The sequence below is a fragment of the Harpia harpyja genome, chromosome 16 (genome assembly GCF_026419915.1).
Source record: "Harpia harpyja isolate bHarHar1 chromosome 16, bHarHar1 primary haplotype, whole genome shotgun sequence".
Taxonomy (NCBI): Eukaryota; Metazoa; Chordata; class Aves; order Accipitriformes; family Accipitridae; genus Harpia; species Harpia harpyja.
The window spans coordinates 24,739,037-24,755,231 of NC_068955.1; the positions used below are offsets into that span (position 1 = coordinate 24,739,037).

General features: G+C 34.1%; 1 protein-coding gene across 1 annotated transcript in view; it reads left to right on the forward strand.

Annotated features, from left to right (window-relative positions):
- The window catches only part of CCDC73 (coiled-coil domain containing 73), a 103,638-nt gene that overhangs the window by 45,333 nt on the left and 42,110 nt on the right, over positions 1-16,195 (forward strand). Inside the window, 3 exon segments of the mRNA XM_052810635.1 lie at positions 2,015-2,161; positions 12,236-12,307; positions 15,723-15,794. Of these exon segments, the coding sequence (XP_052666595.1) occupies positions 2,015-2,161; positions 12,236-12,307; positions 15,723-15,794 (291 nt within the window).

Genomic DNA, 16,195 nt, shown 5'->3' on the forward strand with positions numbered 1-16,195 from the left:
GTAGGATGAATCCCAGAGTTGGACCATCCTTTTTCTGTGTCACATTTTTCACAAGCACTCTTATTTCTTTTCCCTTATTAACACAGGCTACCAGGATTCTTCATTTGGTAACAGTACTGTCTTGTAGAAATTTGTCACTGGAGAATCCCCCAACTCTGAACCTATAATGTCAGCTGACAACAATAGAATTAGAGCATGCATCATGTCTTAACATTATATTTGCAAAATATTACCCTTCAGTTCAGAATATAGCATGATTGAAAATTAAATCAAATGGCTCTGTGCCTAATCTATTGTGCATATTACCATTTTTATTAGTTTTGTAGCTATGATTATCTCCCAGTACTTGATATGAAATCAAAAGTTTTGTTTGTAGTAGTGCTTCATGAATTAGTGATACAACATCTGTTGGTAAGGAAACAATTTTGAAAACTTGGGTGAAAGAAACGTATTTTTTAATGTGCTTTTGAGAGAGTCTGACTTAATCAATTCTAAATTCTTTGGCTTAGGAAAAAAAAGAGTGGGGTTTTTTTATCTTAATGCTTTACTTTAAAAAAAACAAAACAAAACAAAAAACAAACAAAAAAACTAAACCCAACAACCAAAAAACCCCAACAAACAAAACCAAAACAAACAAAACCCACCAAACAACCTAGGCCTAAACTGTGTCTAAAATGTATGCAGATTGGCTGCACAGTGCCTGATTGATGTTGGCACATTGACAGAACAGATTGGTTGCCTGAAGTGGTACATGTTTGTACATGGTTCTTATTCAGACATTTATTCACTGCCTCTTCAGAAATCCTTCAAACATACACATTTTGACACTGACAACAGAACTTATATAAATATTTCATATTGAACAGTTCAGTATTAGTCATATGTTTTAAAATGGAAGACAAAAATGAGCCTGATTTTTCTGTTTTTAGCAAAACCATTATTCCAGTAACTTAGAATAACTTTTGTGGTGGGGCAACTGGCCAGGGAATCAATCTATTAACCATGACCAAGCAGCTTTAATTTGATCTATGTTAGGGTTTTATTTAGACAACAGCAGAAAAAAGTGGTGAGCCCTGATGTGTAGTTGTTATGGCCCTGTGATACAGACCAGGTCTCTGTTCTTCCTGCAGGAATTCCTTCCTAAGGGTTCTGCGGCATGGCCAGGTCAGTCATAACTCCTGTGGTCTACCCCTACCTCTTTAATTCTTAGTCTAGAAACATGCATGGGGTGTTTCTGGGAAGGAATAGCATTATGTATTCTAGTGGACTGGTGGAAATTCAGTTTCAAGTATTAAAAAAATATGATCTGGGAAGTACAGCTGAAATACGTACAGTTGTTATCTTTTTGTAAAACAAATGCTAAGTGTTGTAGTCATTTCTAATGTTACTAATGAACATGCTTTGTCCCTACAGAGACACATGGGTTTTATGTTAGCATAACTCATTACCTTGACAACAGTTAATGTAGCTAGCTTAGAGTACAGCGTTTTGATACTTGATCTTGTGGGAACAGAACCAAAAAGTTTTTGTTGTTAAAATTCAGAAGCAGAAACTGTGAATGAACCTTTAGTTAATCATTTCAAGCCAGTCTGAAGGTCTCCTTTAAAATTGAGCCTGTCTTGTGATTTTTGAAATCTTGAAGGTAGGTAGTTACTTTTTCATGGCCTGATGTGTTACTTGCAGTACCTTCATGCCAGTGCAGGGCAGGAGCTCTGGAAAAAAACCCTGTACTACTACCTTTTTCATGCTCATCACAGTCTTTATTTAAAACTAAAACCAAGCCAAAAAAAGAGGAAAAACAAATTAATTAATGGTGAATTAATGATAAAGCTGTTTGTTTTCTATTACAATATCGTACAGTAATTTAAAATGAAAATATTATTCGTTGCATGATGGCTATAACTAGTAGTTTTACTCTTTGCAAAAAGAATTTGCTTCCATATTTGCAAATTTTGCAGTTTGAATATTCTCTTAAAGATAAACTGGAGAGGAAATACACATTTTTATTTTGCAGAAACAAGTTTGAAGAATGGATGCAGACTTTAAAACACAGGCACTTGACTCTAGTCTTCAAAGTCCATCAGAGACATTACTTTCCATTCGACTGTTAGACTTTAAAACAAGTTTATTGGAGACAATAGAAGAATTGCGTATAAGAAGGGTAAATGTGTTTATATTGTTTTTTAGTGTTTCTTTGTCTTATTTCTGTCTCCCTGTATGTAATCATAAAATACATCATGAAGTTTACACACACTTAAGCAGCATTTTTTTAAGTAATTCACCAACCAGGATTTTGTTTAAAAATGTCATGGGTTTAGGCAGTGTCTGTATTAGAAATTTCTGTGCAGGCAGCACAAAGACAACAGGGTTGCATGGCAATGAATTTGGCTTTCCTGTAATAAGGTACAAAGTTGCTACAGTTGATCACCAGTCTATAGACAAAAAATGATCTACATAAAATTTTTGTATTTCATTGTAGTTCCTCTCTCTAAGAACAGCCTTTGATATGAAGAGGAAAGAAAGAGAATCCAAGTCATTGCTAAGTCCATAAGTCTTTCTCATTTCATAGATGGATTTACTATTTGCCAGAAGAGCAGCGATTTTGACTTATTTTTGTCTGTTTACTTGTGCTTTTTAGAATTGCCTAAAAGGGCAAAGAACTACTGTGATAACCAAATCTGCTTTATTTCACCATTTTTAAATTGCTAAACTATTAAGCTAGAGCTCTACAATAATAACATATTGAGTATTGGGGGTGGGGTGTGTGTTTTGTGTTTGAAATACGAGTTGAATCATCTTGTAGTACTAAGGTAAAATTGTTTCTGCACTGTTGAAGGCAGCTATATTTTTTTCTGTGGTTAATTTTTCAGTTATGTTTTTCTGTGGTTACTTTTTCAGTTGTATGTCTGTAAACATTTGTTTCTATTTCTCCCCTTAGTGTTTCTGAACTGTTGTTTTTTTTGAAAGACCTAAAGTATATCTTTCTGCATTTGATGAATTTGACCTGTTCAAAAGATGTGTATTATTACTTTTAAAATATTAGTATTGATGACATGCTTGATTTGTGCTTATTTTGATCTAAGTTAAATGCTATAATCCCCTCTTTAAAAACAATAAACAAAAGAATAACTGCCATAAAAAAAAAACCAAAACCACAAAACTGCTGCATAAGAAAGTGAAGTAAAAGTTCTGCTGGTTTCTTACTACTTTTGCCACTTCCTTTACAAGTTGCTTGTGAGGCTCACAGTAGACCGATAGGCTGATGAAGGCAGTATAACCAGTATAGTGGATTTTCCTCTCAATTTTGTCTTTGACCTGTGGCTTGACCTTAAACGAGATATTTTACCTTGGTTTGCTTCTGTTTCTCTTCCCATTGTTGGTCTTGCTTGTCACTTAGACAGGAGTCTTTTCAGGGCAGGAACTATCATGTATTTTGAGTTCAATAAACTGCCTTGAATGGCTGGTTGTACTGTAGTATAAATTCAAATTAATAAAAATTAATTTGCAGATGAAATTATCTGTGCGAAGCTAGACAGATAAAAATTAAACTCTTATTAAATATTAAACTATTTTGAGAGACTTGATACAATCTGTACTTGATACCATAAGATACTATTTTAAAGAAGAAAATTCATTTTTCTGAATATGCCTATATAAATAAATGCACTGAGTTACTTCATCTATCTGTTTTTCACTTTTCTTGGTTAAGCATATAGCTGTAGTTAAACTCTCAAAACAAAAATAATTTAGAGGAGTTGCTGATAATAAGTGACTGTTCTGCTATTTTACAGATTAAATACCAATTAATGGTAGCTGTGCATGTTTATTCTGGAGAATATATTGCTTAAACTATTATACTTGATACAGCTTCACTTTATTCTTTTGGCTGTTCATAGAGTCTTTGTTCTAATATAAATTGACTTAATATGAATATGTATGTAATTAAAAGCTACAAAAAATGATATTACTCTTTCCCCTGCCCCCAGGGATTACTTCACACTCCAATAGTTTGAATGTGCTTCTATTTTTTTGCCAGTTTAGCTTTCACACTCATCAAGCACCGATCAGCACAGTGATTCTTTTGTGGTGGATATCCCATTCACTTTGTTCCAAAGTCTGTCAGCCCTGCTTTGCAATCAGCCGACTTCATTTTGTTGAGTAATAAGAGATGATCCTTTTCATAAGAGATAAATATAATTGATTTTGACAGTATAAAGTTGCAGCATAGTAGGTCAATTGGAAGTCTTTAATGCTTTCTGAAGTACAATGCATATAAGACAACTGACATTAGGTTTAAGGATAATGTTTACAAGGACAAGAAAGCACATATGTTGTGTATTGAATTATTTTCTTTCTTGCCCTCGATACAAAAAAACATCCTCAGCCAGAAAAGCATTTAAACATAAGACATTAAGGAAACTCTTCCTTAATTCCATAGAAATGTATTTTAATACCCTGGGGATATGAGTGTGTTTAGTAGCAGTTGAAGCAGTGTAGGTGTTGATTAGCTGAACACAAGAAAGATAAATCTTAGTGATGATTTTTAAAACTTTACTAATGTTTTTCTTTGGTGCAAAGGGTAAGTTTCAGTGACCTGTTTCCATACCTGAAAACAAGCACCTGTTGAGGCTCTTTCTGGTGTTAAGTCTGGCTAATACTACAGACTCTGTCATTTGTGCCTTGAGTTTATTAGATTTGATACTCTTCTGTTTAGTAAAAATTACAAAGAATAAATTTTGCTCTTCTCTCTTTGGGCAGTTATGATCTAGATATGACTTGGTAGTGCTTATCTTTTAACTAAATTACTTTTTAAGAAGCGTTTTTTCCAGCTGTCAAATTTTCTCCCATTTTTTACAAGGTAATTTTTCTTTACCGTAAAAGAACACTAGGTTGTATTAAAGAACATTAGCATTGCAAAGGGCATTGAGTTTACCCCTAAAAACATTTTCTATGTTCTAATGAATACTTTAATATAGGATTCTTTAAATATTTTCTTTTAGAATCCTGGATCCCTCCCCCACCCCTGAATTTTGTAAATTGAAGCCATATTGACTTGTTACTGGTATTTATCATCCTACTGTTTACTGTCAAGCACTGTATAAAACTTCTCCTTTGCTTGATCCAAAGGTGTATGTCAACATAGCAGGTGGTATTACAATCAGCCACCAGAAGTGGGGATGAGATGTCTGATTTGCCAGGGAATTTCCTACCTGTGCTCACAGCAATTTCCTACCTGTGCTCACAGCACAGGAATGCGGGGTCTCAAGACTTCTGGAATCAGTTCCATGTTGTGGACAGGAATATTCCTTAAAGGCTAGTTGGTGCTATCATTTTGCTGTTATTGATTCTAGTCTCCTTCCCTGCCCCTAATGCTCTTCTTCTCATCTTCCTTTTCCCTGTTTTTTCTAGTTTCTGTCCCTTTCTGTCTTTTGTTCTGCCTTCTTCTGTTTTTATATAAATTAGACCTTTTTGTGCTTACCCACTTTCATGCTGATGGCCAGTAAGCAGTCATTGAGAAAGTAAATGTCCTTCTTGTATTTTCTTACTTATTTGCTAAAAGAGACAAATCCTGAATCATGTCTGTTGTCATGATGCAGATATTATGGCTTTCACAACATCTCAGCTTGAATGTTTTTTTCTGGTTGCTGTTCTCAGAAGCAGTAGCTTACCCTACTGCTGTAGAGTTGTATGTGCTTTTCCTTTCAGATAGATTTGAGCAAGTTTATCTCAATTCCTCTTACTTTACCTTTGCTATGGCTTTGGCTAGCCTACTCCAAGTTCTTCAGCACAGTGACCTATTTCTAGGTTTTCTTACAGGGAGAACAGGAAGGAGCTTTGCTCACTCTTAACTACTCTCTCCCATTGCCAAAATGTACTTCTGCTTTCTGGCAACTGTGAAGGATTTGCACTGCACAGTGTAGCACTGTATAGCACATGGTAGCTCTGGATTCCAGGGCTAGTCTGTTCCAGAATGGGAGAGAGGTACATAACTGTGCAGAGCTAACTCATCTATTTAGCAGTGTTTCACAGATAAGATGGGCAAGTGGAGTTCAGTATTGAGATGAAAATTGAAAGTTGCATTATAAGGTTAGTATTTGGAAATGTCACTTACGCCCAAAAGGCAAATTGTTTTTTGAGATATTAAGTGAAGAAATTTGATGAAACCATGAACTTAGTTACCAGATGGAGGAGCAAAGCAGAAGGACTAAACTTGAGTTATTAATGGTATATTGGTGGACATGCCAGTTATGGTCATAACAGTCATATTGGTTGACTATCCAGACCTAAAAAAACCCAGAAACATTACAGGACACGTAAAGCTAAACCTTGTTGGAGGCATGTTCTGCGGGAGAACCACCACGTTCAGATGTGTGGAATAGCAGAGAAATTAAAAAGGGCACCAGAGGCACCTGCTGTAGCTATTTAGGCATCTGTGTGGAAACAATAATTCTACAGCAACCAAAAATGTGAGATTGAATGAAACTGTTGCATAAATAAATATTTTTTTTTAATTAAAAAGAGCTTGGTTTTAAGTTATTTTCAGGCTGTTGCATAGGGTAAGTATAGAATCATGAAAGAAAGGAATGTTTTAATACTCTATTTTGAAGTTTCTGTTCATGAGGACAATTACTATTGTAGAAAGTAAGGCAGAAATGTTTTCTCGAAATAAAGAGGATGCTAGGGAAATGCAAGATTTGGTGAGGTTTATTGCAAGGAACAATTCTAACTGCTAACAAGCAGTAAGAATGGTGAAGAACTTGGTTCTCTTAAAGGATAGAATAAAAAGAGGAAATTAAGAGCAGGGGGGAGAAACAATGATAAAATAACACGGAATAGAAATGTGGATGGCTTTTTTTTTTTTTTTTTTTTGTTACCTAGAAGTCAGCAAACAGGATACCACTAGCACAGGCTGCAGGGAAACAGAACAAAAACTTCTAGCAGTCTTATATCTGGATTTTCTGCCTAAGTGTAAATTAGGGTACTTTTTAGCAAGATGATGGAAATAAGGAAAGCTGAATATTTAAAAAAGAAAAAAAAGCATGTATGTGGATATAAAAGAATAAGCAATATTGAAGTTTATGGATCTCATGACTGTGACACACAACATTGTTATTCAAGTCAGTAAGCAGTGTGTTAGCTTATAATTTCTGTGTTAGTAAATAATGTGGCTTTTGATTAGGAAGTGATTACTTGAAGTTGGAGAGAAGAGCATTGTAAGTATCAATGCAAACACGTAAAGGAATATGTTTCGATAGCTGAGTTTTATTTAAATACAGAGCAATTGCAGCCTATGCAGTGGAATCAAGGACAGAGCAATGAAAGATTTCCAAAGGAAGAGGTGGTTGGTATACATTTCTGTTTCTCTGCTTCTGAAAAAGGAAAGTGGTTACCTGTCGTAACTATTAAGATCCAAAGATGTTGTGTCAGGAACTAAAGTTAGAATAAAGCTGTTATAAATATTTTCTCTCCCTTTAACACTTGTCCTGGGAACAAAACTTAAGAAGGATATCCATGCAGTCTACTAAAAGTTATACTGGACTGTTTAGTTCATGAAGGTTATTCTAATTATAGTACGAAACAATCAGAAACTGTAGTTTCTGAGTACTATTTGATTGACCTGCATGAGAAATTGGATGTGCAATTTTGTAGGAGGTAGATTATGAGTTCAAAAAAGATAATAAAAGTACCTAGCAGCAGTTTTGGCTGCCTGGACGTGAGCCAGCTGTACTCTGTTCCTAAATCTGTTCAGGGTCAAGAATCGAGGGGGCTTGACCAATCCACAGCCCATCTTGTAAAACTACAGCCTGAAGCAAACACTTTAAAGAAGGCTTGACACTTTCTAAAGGTTATAACAAGTAAATAAACCATCAAATTACTCCTCTTTTATTGTTATGGTAGTCTTTTTTAGAAAAACACTTAAATCCATGTAGTCCTAAGGCATATAATAAAAAAAGGAACACTTTTAAGGTTTTGTGGGTTTTTGATGCCCCATCAAAGTTATATACAATATTATTCTCCTAAATATAACAAAAATGTTTTTGTCTTATTAAACAGCTGGTGGAACTTTTAAAACTTGAGTGAAGCTTTTTTTTTTTTTAAGCTTTCAATTCAAATTAGGTAAACTATAAATGTCCTTTGAAAGAAGTAAAATTGATGGATAAGGCTTATAATTGTTAGTGATTTCACATGAGAACACTTTCATCATGTAATTGTCATTCTCAGTTTAAGTATTTATGATGTTGGTTTTTTTTTTTTCAACAGTAGTTACATATGTACACGTTTTTGATAGCTTCCAGATTTTCCTTTATAATTTCAGAGTAAGTTGGAGAAGTGTTGTTCACTTAGAACTTTGGTTCTTATCCTCTTTAGTATTCAAAGCAAAGGGCTCGATTAAAGTGGAATTTAATGCAGTTTTCAAGCTTGTATTATTGTATTTATTTAGTTAAATGTAAAGTGTTTGGTATGGGTGTGGCAATTAACAATTATAAATGTCTTAAATTTTAACATGCTGTTTCTTAGAACAAGTGTGAAATTTTAAACTAAGTATCTGCACAAAAATCTATTTCTGTATTTTCAGTGTCCTCATTAGGATTTAAAATACTTACACATTTTAAAATTGAAATGGTGTATGTGCTGCTTTTTTATATACTCCAAATGCTGGGTTTCATTTAGGTAGCTGTTGCATTTTGGTAAGCCCAGTCTTTGTGAATTGGAGGTTTTCTTTGTGAAGAATTTGTAATGCTAATATCTGCTACGTTGCTCCCCTTTAAAAGATTATATTATTTTCCTTTTATTTCATGGTAAGTTTAATATGGATAGATACTTGTTGATCTCCAACAACCATTGAAATTAGTGATATATTTGCCATAAATTTTAGTGAGGTCAGAATCACAGAGCATATGTTAAGCTTTTTTCTCTCTGTTACAACTTTACCTTCATAGCTGTATTTTTTTTTCTGATGCTAGTTGCAGTTTGAAGTTTGTTTTGTAAATGCTCTGAACTTGAGCTTTTGACTTATAACAAATACACCAAACTAGATGAGTCTACAAAGAAAAGGAGAGACAGTTATATGCATAGAAGCTGAAGAAATGCAGTAATCACTGTGACTAGTTTGCATGTTTTCAAAATATATACTTGAAAAATTTGCTAGCATGTTATCAAAAAGCATATTAGGACTCAAATGGGCAGGCACTTCAAGTATTCTGGGGGCAGGTTTACTGTCCATTATGTTGATCTAAGTCCATGCTACATTTCCTGTGGCAACATGTTACTGTTGCTTGTGTTGCACTGGTACAGATTCTTGGGTTCCCTGAGGCTAGATCTGATCCATGGGATAACTGGCAACCTCCTTCTCCCTGTGTAGTTGTGCACTGGATGAAAATTCTGGTTTTGTCTCTGAAATACCTTTATATATGCTAGTGCCTGCACAGGGGAGTGGTAGAAATATGTAGTCTGGAGTTATGGAAGAATACTACTGCAGTGCATTTTGATTAGTTTAGGAATAATTTACATGGTGTGTTTAAGGGTCAGATTTTATAAACCTTACTTCTTACAATTTTGAACAAGGCTTTTACTAATAATATATCTTTTTAATAGCATTTGTTGCTTAATGACATAAATTGCTTAAGATTACACTTCTCTAAGAAGCTGTAAGTCAACCTTATTTGTTTTTATCACTCCAGGGAACTTAGGGAGATGTCTTTTTCTTTCAGTACTTATAGATTAGTATCAGAAAACAAATTCATTGCAACTCTGAAGTACTATTTAAGGCAGAACTGGGAAGCATTGATAATCTTTTCAATTCTCTCTCTCCCCCCCCCCCTTTTTTTTTTTTAACCTTAAGGCATATGAAATCTTTAGGTCTCTTCTCCATCTATATTCTGCTGGTACATATCAGAGAAGCAAGAGCTAAAGAACTTTTCCCTAGTTCTCTGTGAGTGAAATTTTAATTTTAAATGTATGTTCAATATTTTATATATAAAAATTCACATGAGTGTTGAGCTTTAGTTTTAGATCCTGCAAGTAACTCTTGAAATGCTTAGGGGTAGCCTCCTGTGGATAGAAGTGTGTGTTATTTCTATCCACACATGTGCCTGTAAACTGCCTGTTAATCAAGGAAGTCAGTTTTGACCCTTAAACCTATAAAAGATGGCAATGTCAAAAACGTATTTTAAATCACCTTGGGACATACTTTGCCATTTTATTTCTATTGATAGTACAGTGGGACTATAGGACAAATGTTGTACCAAGTGAGAAAGGGTTGCAAAATCTTCTTTAAAATAGTTTTGCACAAATGTGAAGCATTGTAAATATCCTTATATCAAAAACTTGGAACCCTCATTTGTACTGGGTTTAGGAAAGAATTGCATTTCTTAAAGATGCAGCATACTTCATTCTTTGTAGCCAAAACATTTGTATTATCTGCTTCACTGTGGAAGGAGGAAGAACCTCAGTTTGCTCTTTCACTGTTTCAGAAAATTTATTACTTCATCCAGAGGTGATTTTTTTTTTTTTTTTTCATTATAAGTAATAGTCATTCATGGTATTGCAGTTCAGTAGAATTTTACTTAAAACACAGTATCAAGAAAATAATCTTTTTGAGGCCTGCTTTTAATTTATTACTAGAGAGATCCATAAATGGCACTTTTTTGTCACTGTTTCCCTGAGGATTATAGCCCTTTCTTTTGTAGTAGTCTGGGCTGTTGAGGTGTGAGTCATTCTAAGAGTGCGTATTTTTTCAACAGTTTAGAATGCAGGTTTTAAACTGGAGTGGGGAAGTTGAACTCAAAAAAAGCGTAAAGGTGCACATAATATATCAAAATACAGTAGTTCAGAGAACACAGTTCAAGTATTGGGAGTACTCTTTTACCCTCATACAGTCAGTTTGGCCCTTGTTGGAGTGTGTCCAACACAAGACCTCAATATATGTTACTAGTGCACCAATTCATCGAAGAGAATCTTACCTTAAAGTGGTCGCTTTTTCAAGGTGATCATCAGTGTGCAGAGAAAAGGCAGGAAATTAACTTTTTGAAGCTCAGAGCAACACATTAGTGTAGCTCTCCAGGTCTTTAAAGGATATTCATTATTTTGACCATTTGCAATAGCAGGACAGTGGTGAATTGCTTATGATATACATCAAAAGCCTAAATACTATTTTTGCAAGATGTCATGACTGTTTGATAGGGGAACCTGTTGTTCTTCCTTTTTTGAGTATTGTATTTGTAAAGGAAGGCCAGTGCTCATAAAAATTTGACTCAAAGGGGAAGCTGATTCCAGTTGGGAAAATTTGACTTTAATACCAGAATGTTTCAGGAAAATTTCCATAAATTTTTAACAACTGTGATTATCAGCAGCTAAGTCTCATTTATTATCACAGTAATAGTTTGATTCTTGACGAAGTGCTTCTGCAAGAACAGGAGATGTGATTCACCTTCCTGTTACTAGTACATGTTCTGGACTGTGAAGGAAATTTTAGACTTTAGTAATGTTCTTCTAAGATTTTCTGGTAGCTCATCTTATCAAAAATACTTGTTGATTATCCATGACTTCTGTTTAACTTCGTACTTTCATCTGGTAGGTCAGAAGGCTTCCTGGCACAAAAGGTTACGATAAATATTTCACTTTTTCCATAATAACAGAAGTAATTGCTGACACAAACTTTTCAGTTGTCCTGGGACATGTCAAAAAGAATAAAGATTCAAATGCTTTGAGTTGAATAATTAAGATGTCCCAAAGATTCTGACTCATTTAACCATGATTATGTGTATCATTGACTAACCATTGGTTCTTGAAGCACTTATTGCAGCTTGCAGAATTTCTCTTAATCTCAGTATTTTGACTCGGTTCATCAGAATTCTCAATCATTTTTCAACTGTGAAGTCAAGTCTGGTTTATTCCCTTTGAGTCTGGTTTTGCTGTAAGATGCAGAAGACAATATGTATGAAGAGGGAACTGTTACTGCTAATTAAGAGAGCTATAATCCTAGCTCTAATCTTCTGCTATGCATTTCAATCTAAGTTACTTATTCTGCAAATTTTCTGATGAAAACAGCTGAACTAATCTGCTATTTTACCGCATCCAGAGAGCTTTTGTTGCCTTTTTTTGCTGTGTGGTATGTAGTCACATACTATTCTGTGTACTGGACTGTAAAGGAAGAAAAGTGTGAATACACAATTTATGTTGGTGTTTGATTTGCAGGTACTGTCTAAAATATGTTTGTTTGTTTTTTAACTAGGAAACAGAGATTAATTATGAAGATCAAATCAGTAAAATCGTTGTAGAGAAACAGGAACTTGAATGGCAGAAGGTAACTTTACTACATGGCTTTAATGTTTTAACTGCTGGGATTTAATTTTAATGTAATATTAATATGGATTGTGATTTGGTACAATTCCCCTTTTTAAGGCTATTGTAATTTCTAATAGTAGAATGTGGTAGCCAGTAGTTTATTGTCTAGCCATGAACTTCTGTAGCTTTTATACTGATTTGGATTGTGCCCAATCTAGAAGTCAGATTAACAAAAGAGTGCCATCATAATGTTTGACATGACTGGAAATCTTCAGTCAAAAGGGATGTAAATATTGAAGCAATAAGACATTTAGCTTAACATGAGGCACGTTGACACGTTGGTGCGGGGGAAGCTACGCATCAGCTTCTCTGTATTACGCTGGGCTTTGGCAAGTGCAAGTACCAGTGCAGTTGTACAAACAACTTCACTTTGCAATGTTTTGGAGGTGGCAATTTTTCAAAAAAATTATTTTACACAGGAACTTATGTGTTAGACATACTCAAAAGTGGTTTGTCAGCTTTTAAACACTCAGAATGAAGTTTGCAGTAAAATAAGCCTAACATTCTTCTTAGGGTTAGGGCTCCTGAGGTTATGCTTTCATAGGAAATCCATTCCCTTCTCTAATACAATCAAACCTATGACCCCTGTCACTAGGTCACAAGATAAAAGGCTTCACTCTGTATATTTTACGATCACAGAAGAAACAATAATTTCAGCTCTATCCTTGATCTTGGGATATTTAACATCTTAGTAGTAAAGGAAGACTATTTCATCTTAGAGTTCATCCTAACCATCTTAAATTAATAATCCTAACTATGTGATTTTTTTTCTGAAAGATATATATGTACACACAGAAACAGGAAACATTTTATATTTGTAAAAGCAACAGAGCTTTCAATTTGTAACCCTTCTTTGCTTTTCTTAACCTAGCATTGCAGTTCTTAATAATCTGGGTTCAAAAGGGATGATTTCCATTCATTCTGAGACCTTAACAGCAATTTAATTTACCATTAATAAAAAGATGGGACTTGCAAGCAGTTAGGTGAACTTCCCCCCCCCCCCCGCACTTTGCATTTAACATTGGCACGTGGCAAACCTAATGTAAACAATGAGTTGTAGATTTTAGGAAATTTGTATGAGCACATATAGAGCTCTGGAACTTCAAAGAAACAAACTAATTCAAGTTTCCAATTCTGGAGATTCCAGTAAGATGAAAATGCTAAGTATGACATTTAAATTGAATTTGTGACCTGATGGTTTCTGAATGCAGAATCATATTGCCCTCAATAGTAGTTCAGTAAGTAGACAGCTTCCCCAGGCTTATCAAAGGTTCTGTTATACTTTTTTTTCCTTCAGAGGTGTCCCTTACAGTCAATGTTTCTGTGATTCAGTATATATTTTACCTTGAATTTAGGAAACTAGTTTAAAATAAAGACATGACTTGAGCTAAGTTTGTAGTTTAATATTACAATTTTAAAGCAAATCTTTGTTTACATTTTATGAATACTGTTGCTGCTCTCAAAAAATATGCTAGAATAGGGAAAACAGAATAACTGGTGAAAATATTCCTTTAAATCTAATGAGTATGCTTATTATACTTACTATAACATTATAATATCAAAGGTGATTTTGCTTATATTTTTAAAAAGTAAGTTTGTTCTTCACTCTCCCTGCACCACACATACATGGCATGTATGGAAAATTTATTCCAAAACTGAATTTCTGAGAAAGTTATATATAATCATTTTATTTAATAGTCTCGGCTGTGAGGCCTGTTAGGAAATTAATATTTTTAGAAACTTCCCATCTCTTTTTTAGAATAAAATACGTCACTTGAATATACAGTACAAGGAAGACTGTGGTATATTATGAAGACCTCAGTAACGCTTTTTTCCAGCTATCAATTATGTCAATGACAAAATTGTATAAAGGATTACTATTTTGTGAAAACAAACTTATATCTACATAAATTATTATAAAATACTGGCTTGAATTCCTATAATCTAAAGAAGTGTCACCTTAATTTGATAATACTGTAGATATAAAATTTTATTCCTGTGGTGAGTATGAATACTCCACTGAGAATAGTTGATTTGCTGTCACTGCAGTACTATTTCTGGCTTTCTAGCATACTTGGCATGCTCTTTACCCACTGGAGAACCTGTGTCTTTGAACACAGTTCTAAGTGACAGCTTGAAGAAAACATTCCTCAAGACTTTTGTTTTCACATTTTTGAATATTTCTTCATGTAGTATGTATTGTTTGTTAGATGCAAATCAAAACTTTCTCTACTTATCTTACAATGAATTAATGAGTATGTACATGAATATAAAACACCTTACAAGACAAGAATCTGTGGAGGTATCAAAGGGCAACAGCTCTCACTTGTGGAACTCGAAAGCAACACCAATTGGCTGGAGAAAGTAGCAATTTTGGAATGGGCTTTACGTCTGAAAAACTCAATTTCTCAATTGAGGCAGAAGAAGAAATTGGGCTTCTCGTGTGTGAAACAAATGATCAATTTATTTTCTCTCAGTCATTCTTCTTAACAGTCTCAATTTATATTTATTTTTGTGCAGTCATTACTTAATCATTTCGTACTTCACACTAATATTCCTTAGCTAAACACCAATCTATATTTTGACATAGCTGTTCAAGGACAGAGCCTCTTGACTACCTTTACCTAATACTTTTTTAGTGTCTAGAATGTAAAAACTGATCTTACAAACATATCTTCTGTATTACTTCACCTCAATTGGAGGGGAGGGTTCCTATCTTGTATAGGAACATGCTTAAAGATGTCAAAGATTTCCAACTTGCAGAGTGTAGTATTAGTCTATGAGATTATGATATGAAATAACAAAAATAAAAATAATAGTACGTCTTTAACTCATTTTCTTGTTTGTATGGATGAGAGTAAAGCCAGGCAGTAGGATGATAAAAACCTTACACTTAGTCTTTTCTGCCCTCCTTCAGCTCTTTCATGTAGTTTTTTAAATGACTAAAATGTAACTAAAAACAGAATAACAGATTGTTATTTTTTAATGGGATTATATTTTTTTAATAGAGATTAAAATTAAAATTATAAGTACCTGGAACCATGTCAAGATGCTGTCTTAAGATGGCAATGGGTGTTGGATTGCTTCTGCAGGTTGATAGGATGAGTAAGAGTTGCTTATAGAAGTCCTAGCAACAACAAATCTGAATTCCAGAGGTGAGAATCGTTACCTGTTATGAATTAAAGAGAAGCAGCTACCAAAAAGATGATTACCAGTTAACAAATGTCTCTCTCTAGTCTTCAGGTTTTGTTTTTAATCAATTATGTCTTTCTAAAAGTACTTAACAAGGAATCAGTTTTTTTCTTGAAATACTGTATGTATGGATTGCTGTAAGATAATATTTAAAACACACTATTGTTTTTTTGCATGAGCAGGAAACCCTGCAGCATCAGATGGACGTATTGCACCAACAAAACAAAGAAGCTATGGCAGCTTTTAAAAAACAGGTAGCAAAATAAGGCCTTCTAGCTTTGACAATGAGATTTTAACATATGATGGCATAATAGCAAGTTATCAGTATTAAAATATTTTTCTGTTGCATATAAAATGTTAGAATATACAGCTCAAAGAAATCAGGTCTTTTTCTTTCTTCCAGACACAGTATAATGCCTGTAATTTGACAGGTCTTCCCAGTAAGCAACTCTTCTGGGATTTTTCATTTTTATTTTTCCAACAATTCCTAGAGAAAATAATGCTTCTTTTTAATCTGTTTTGGGGATTGTTTGTTTTCCCCTCTTTAAGATGGCATATCCTCTGCAAGGTTAGATTCATAAACCATGGTAAAAGATCTGCCACATAACTTATTCTGTTCACCATTTGAAAGTGTGTTTCAGTCTTTCACATTAGG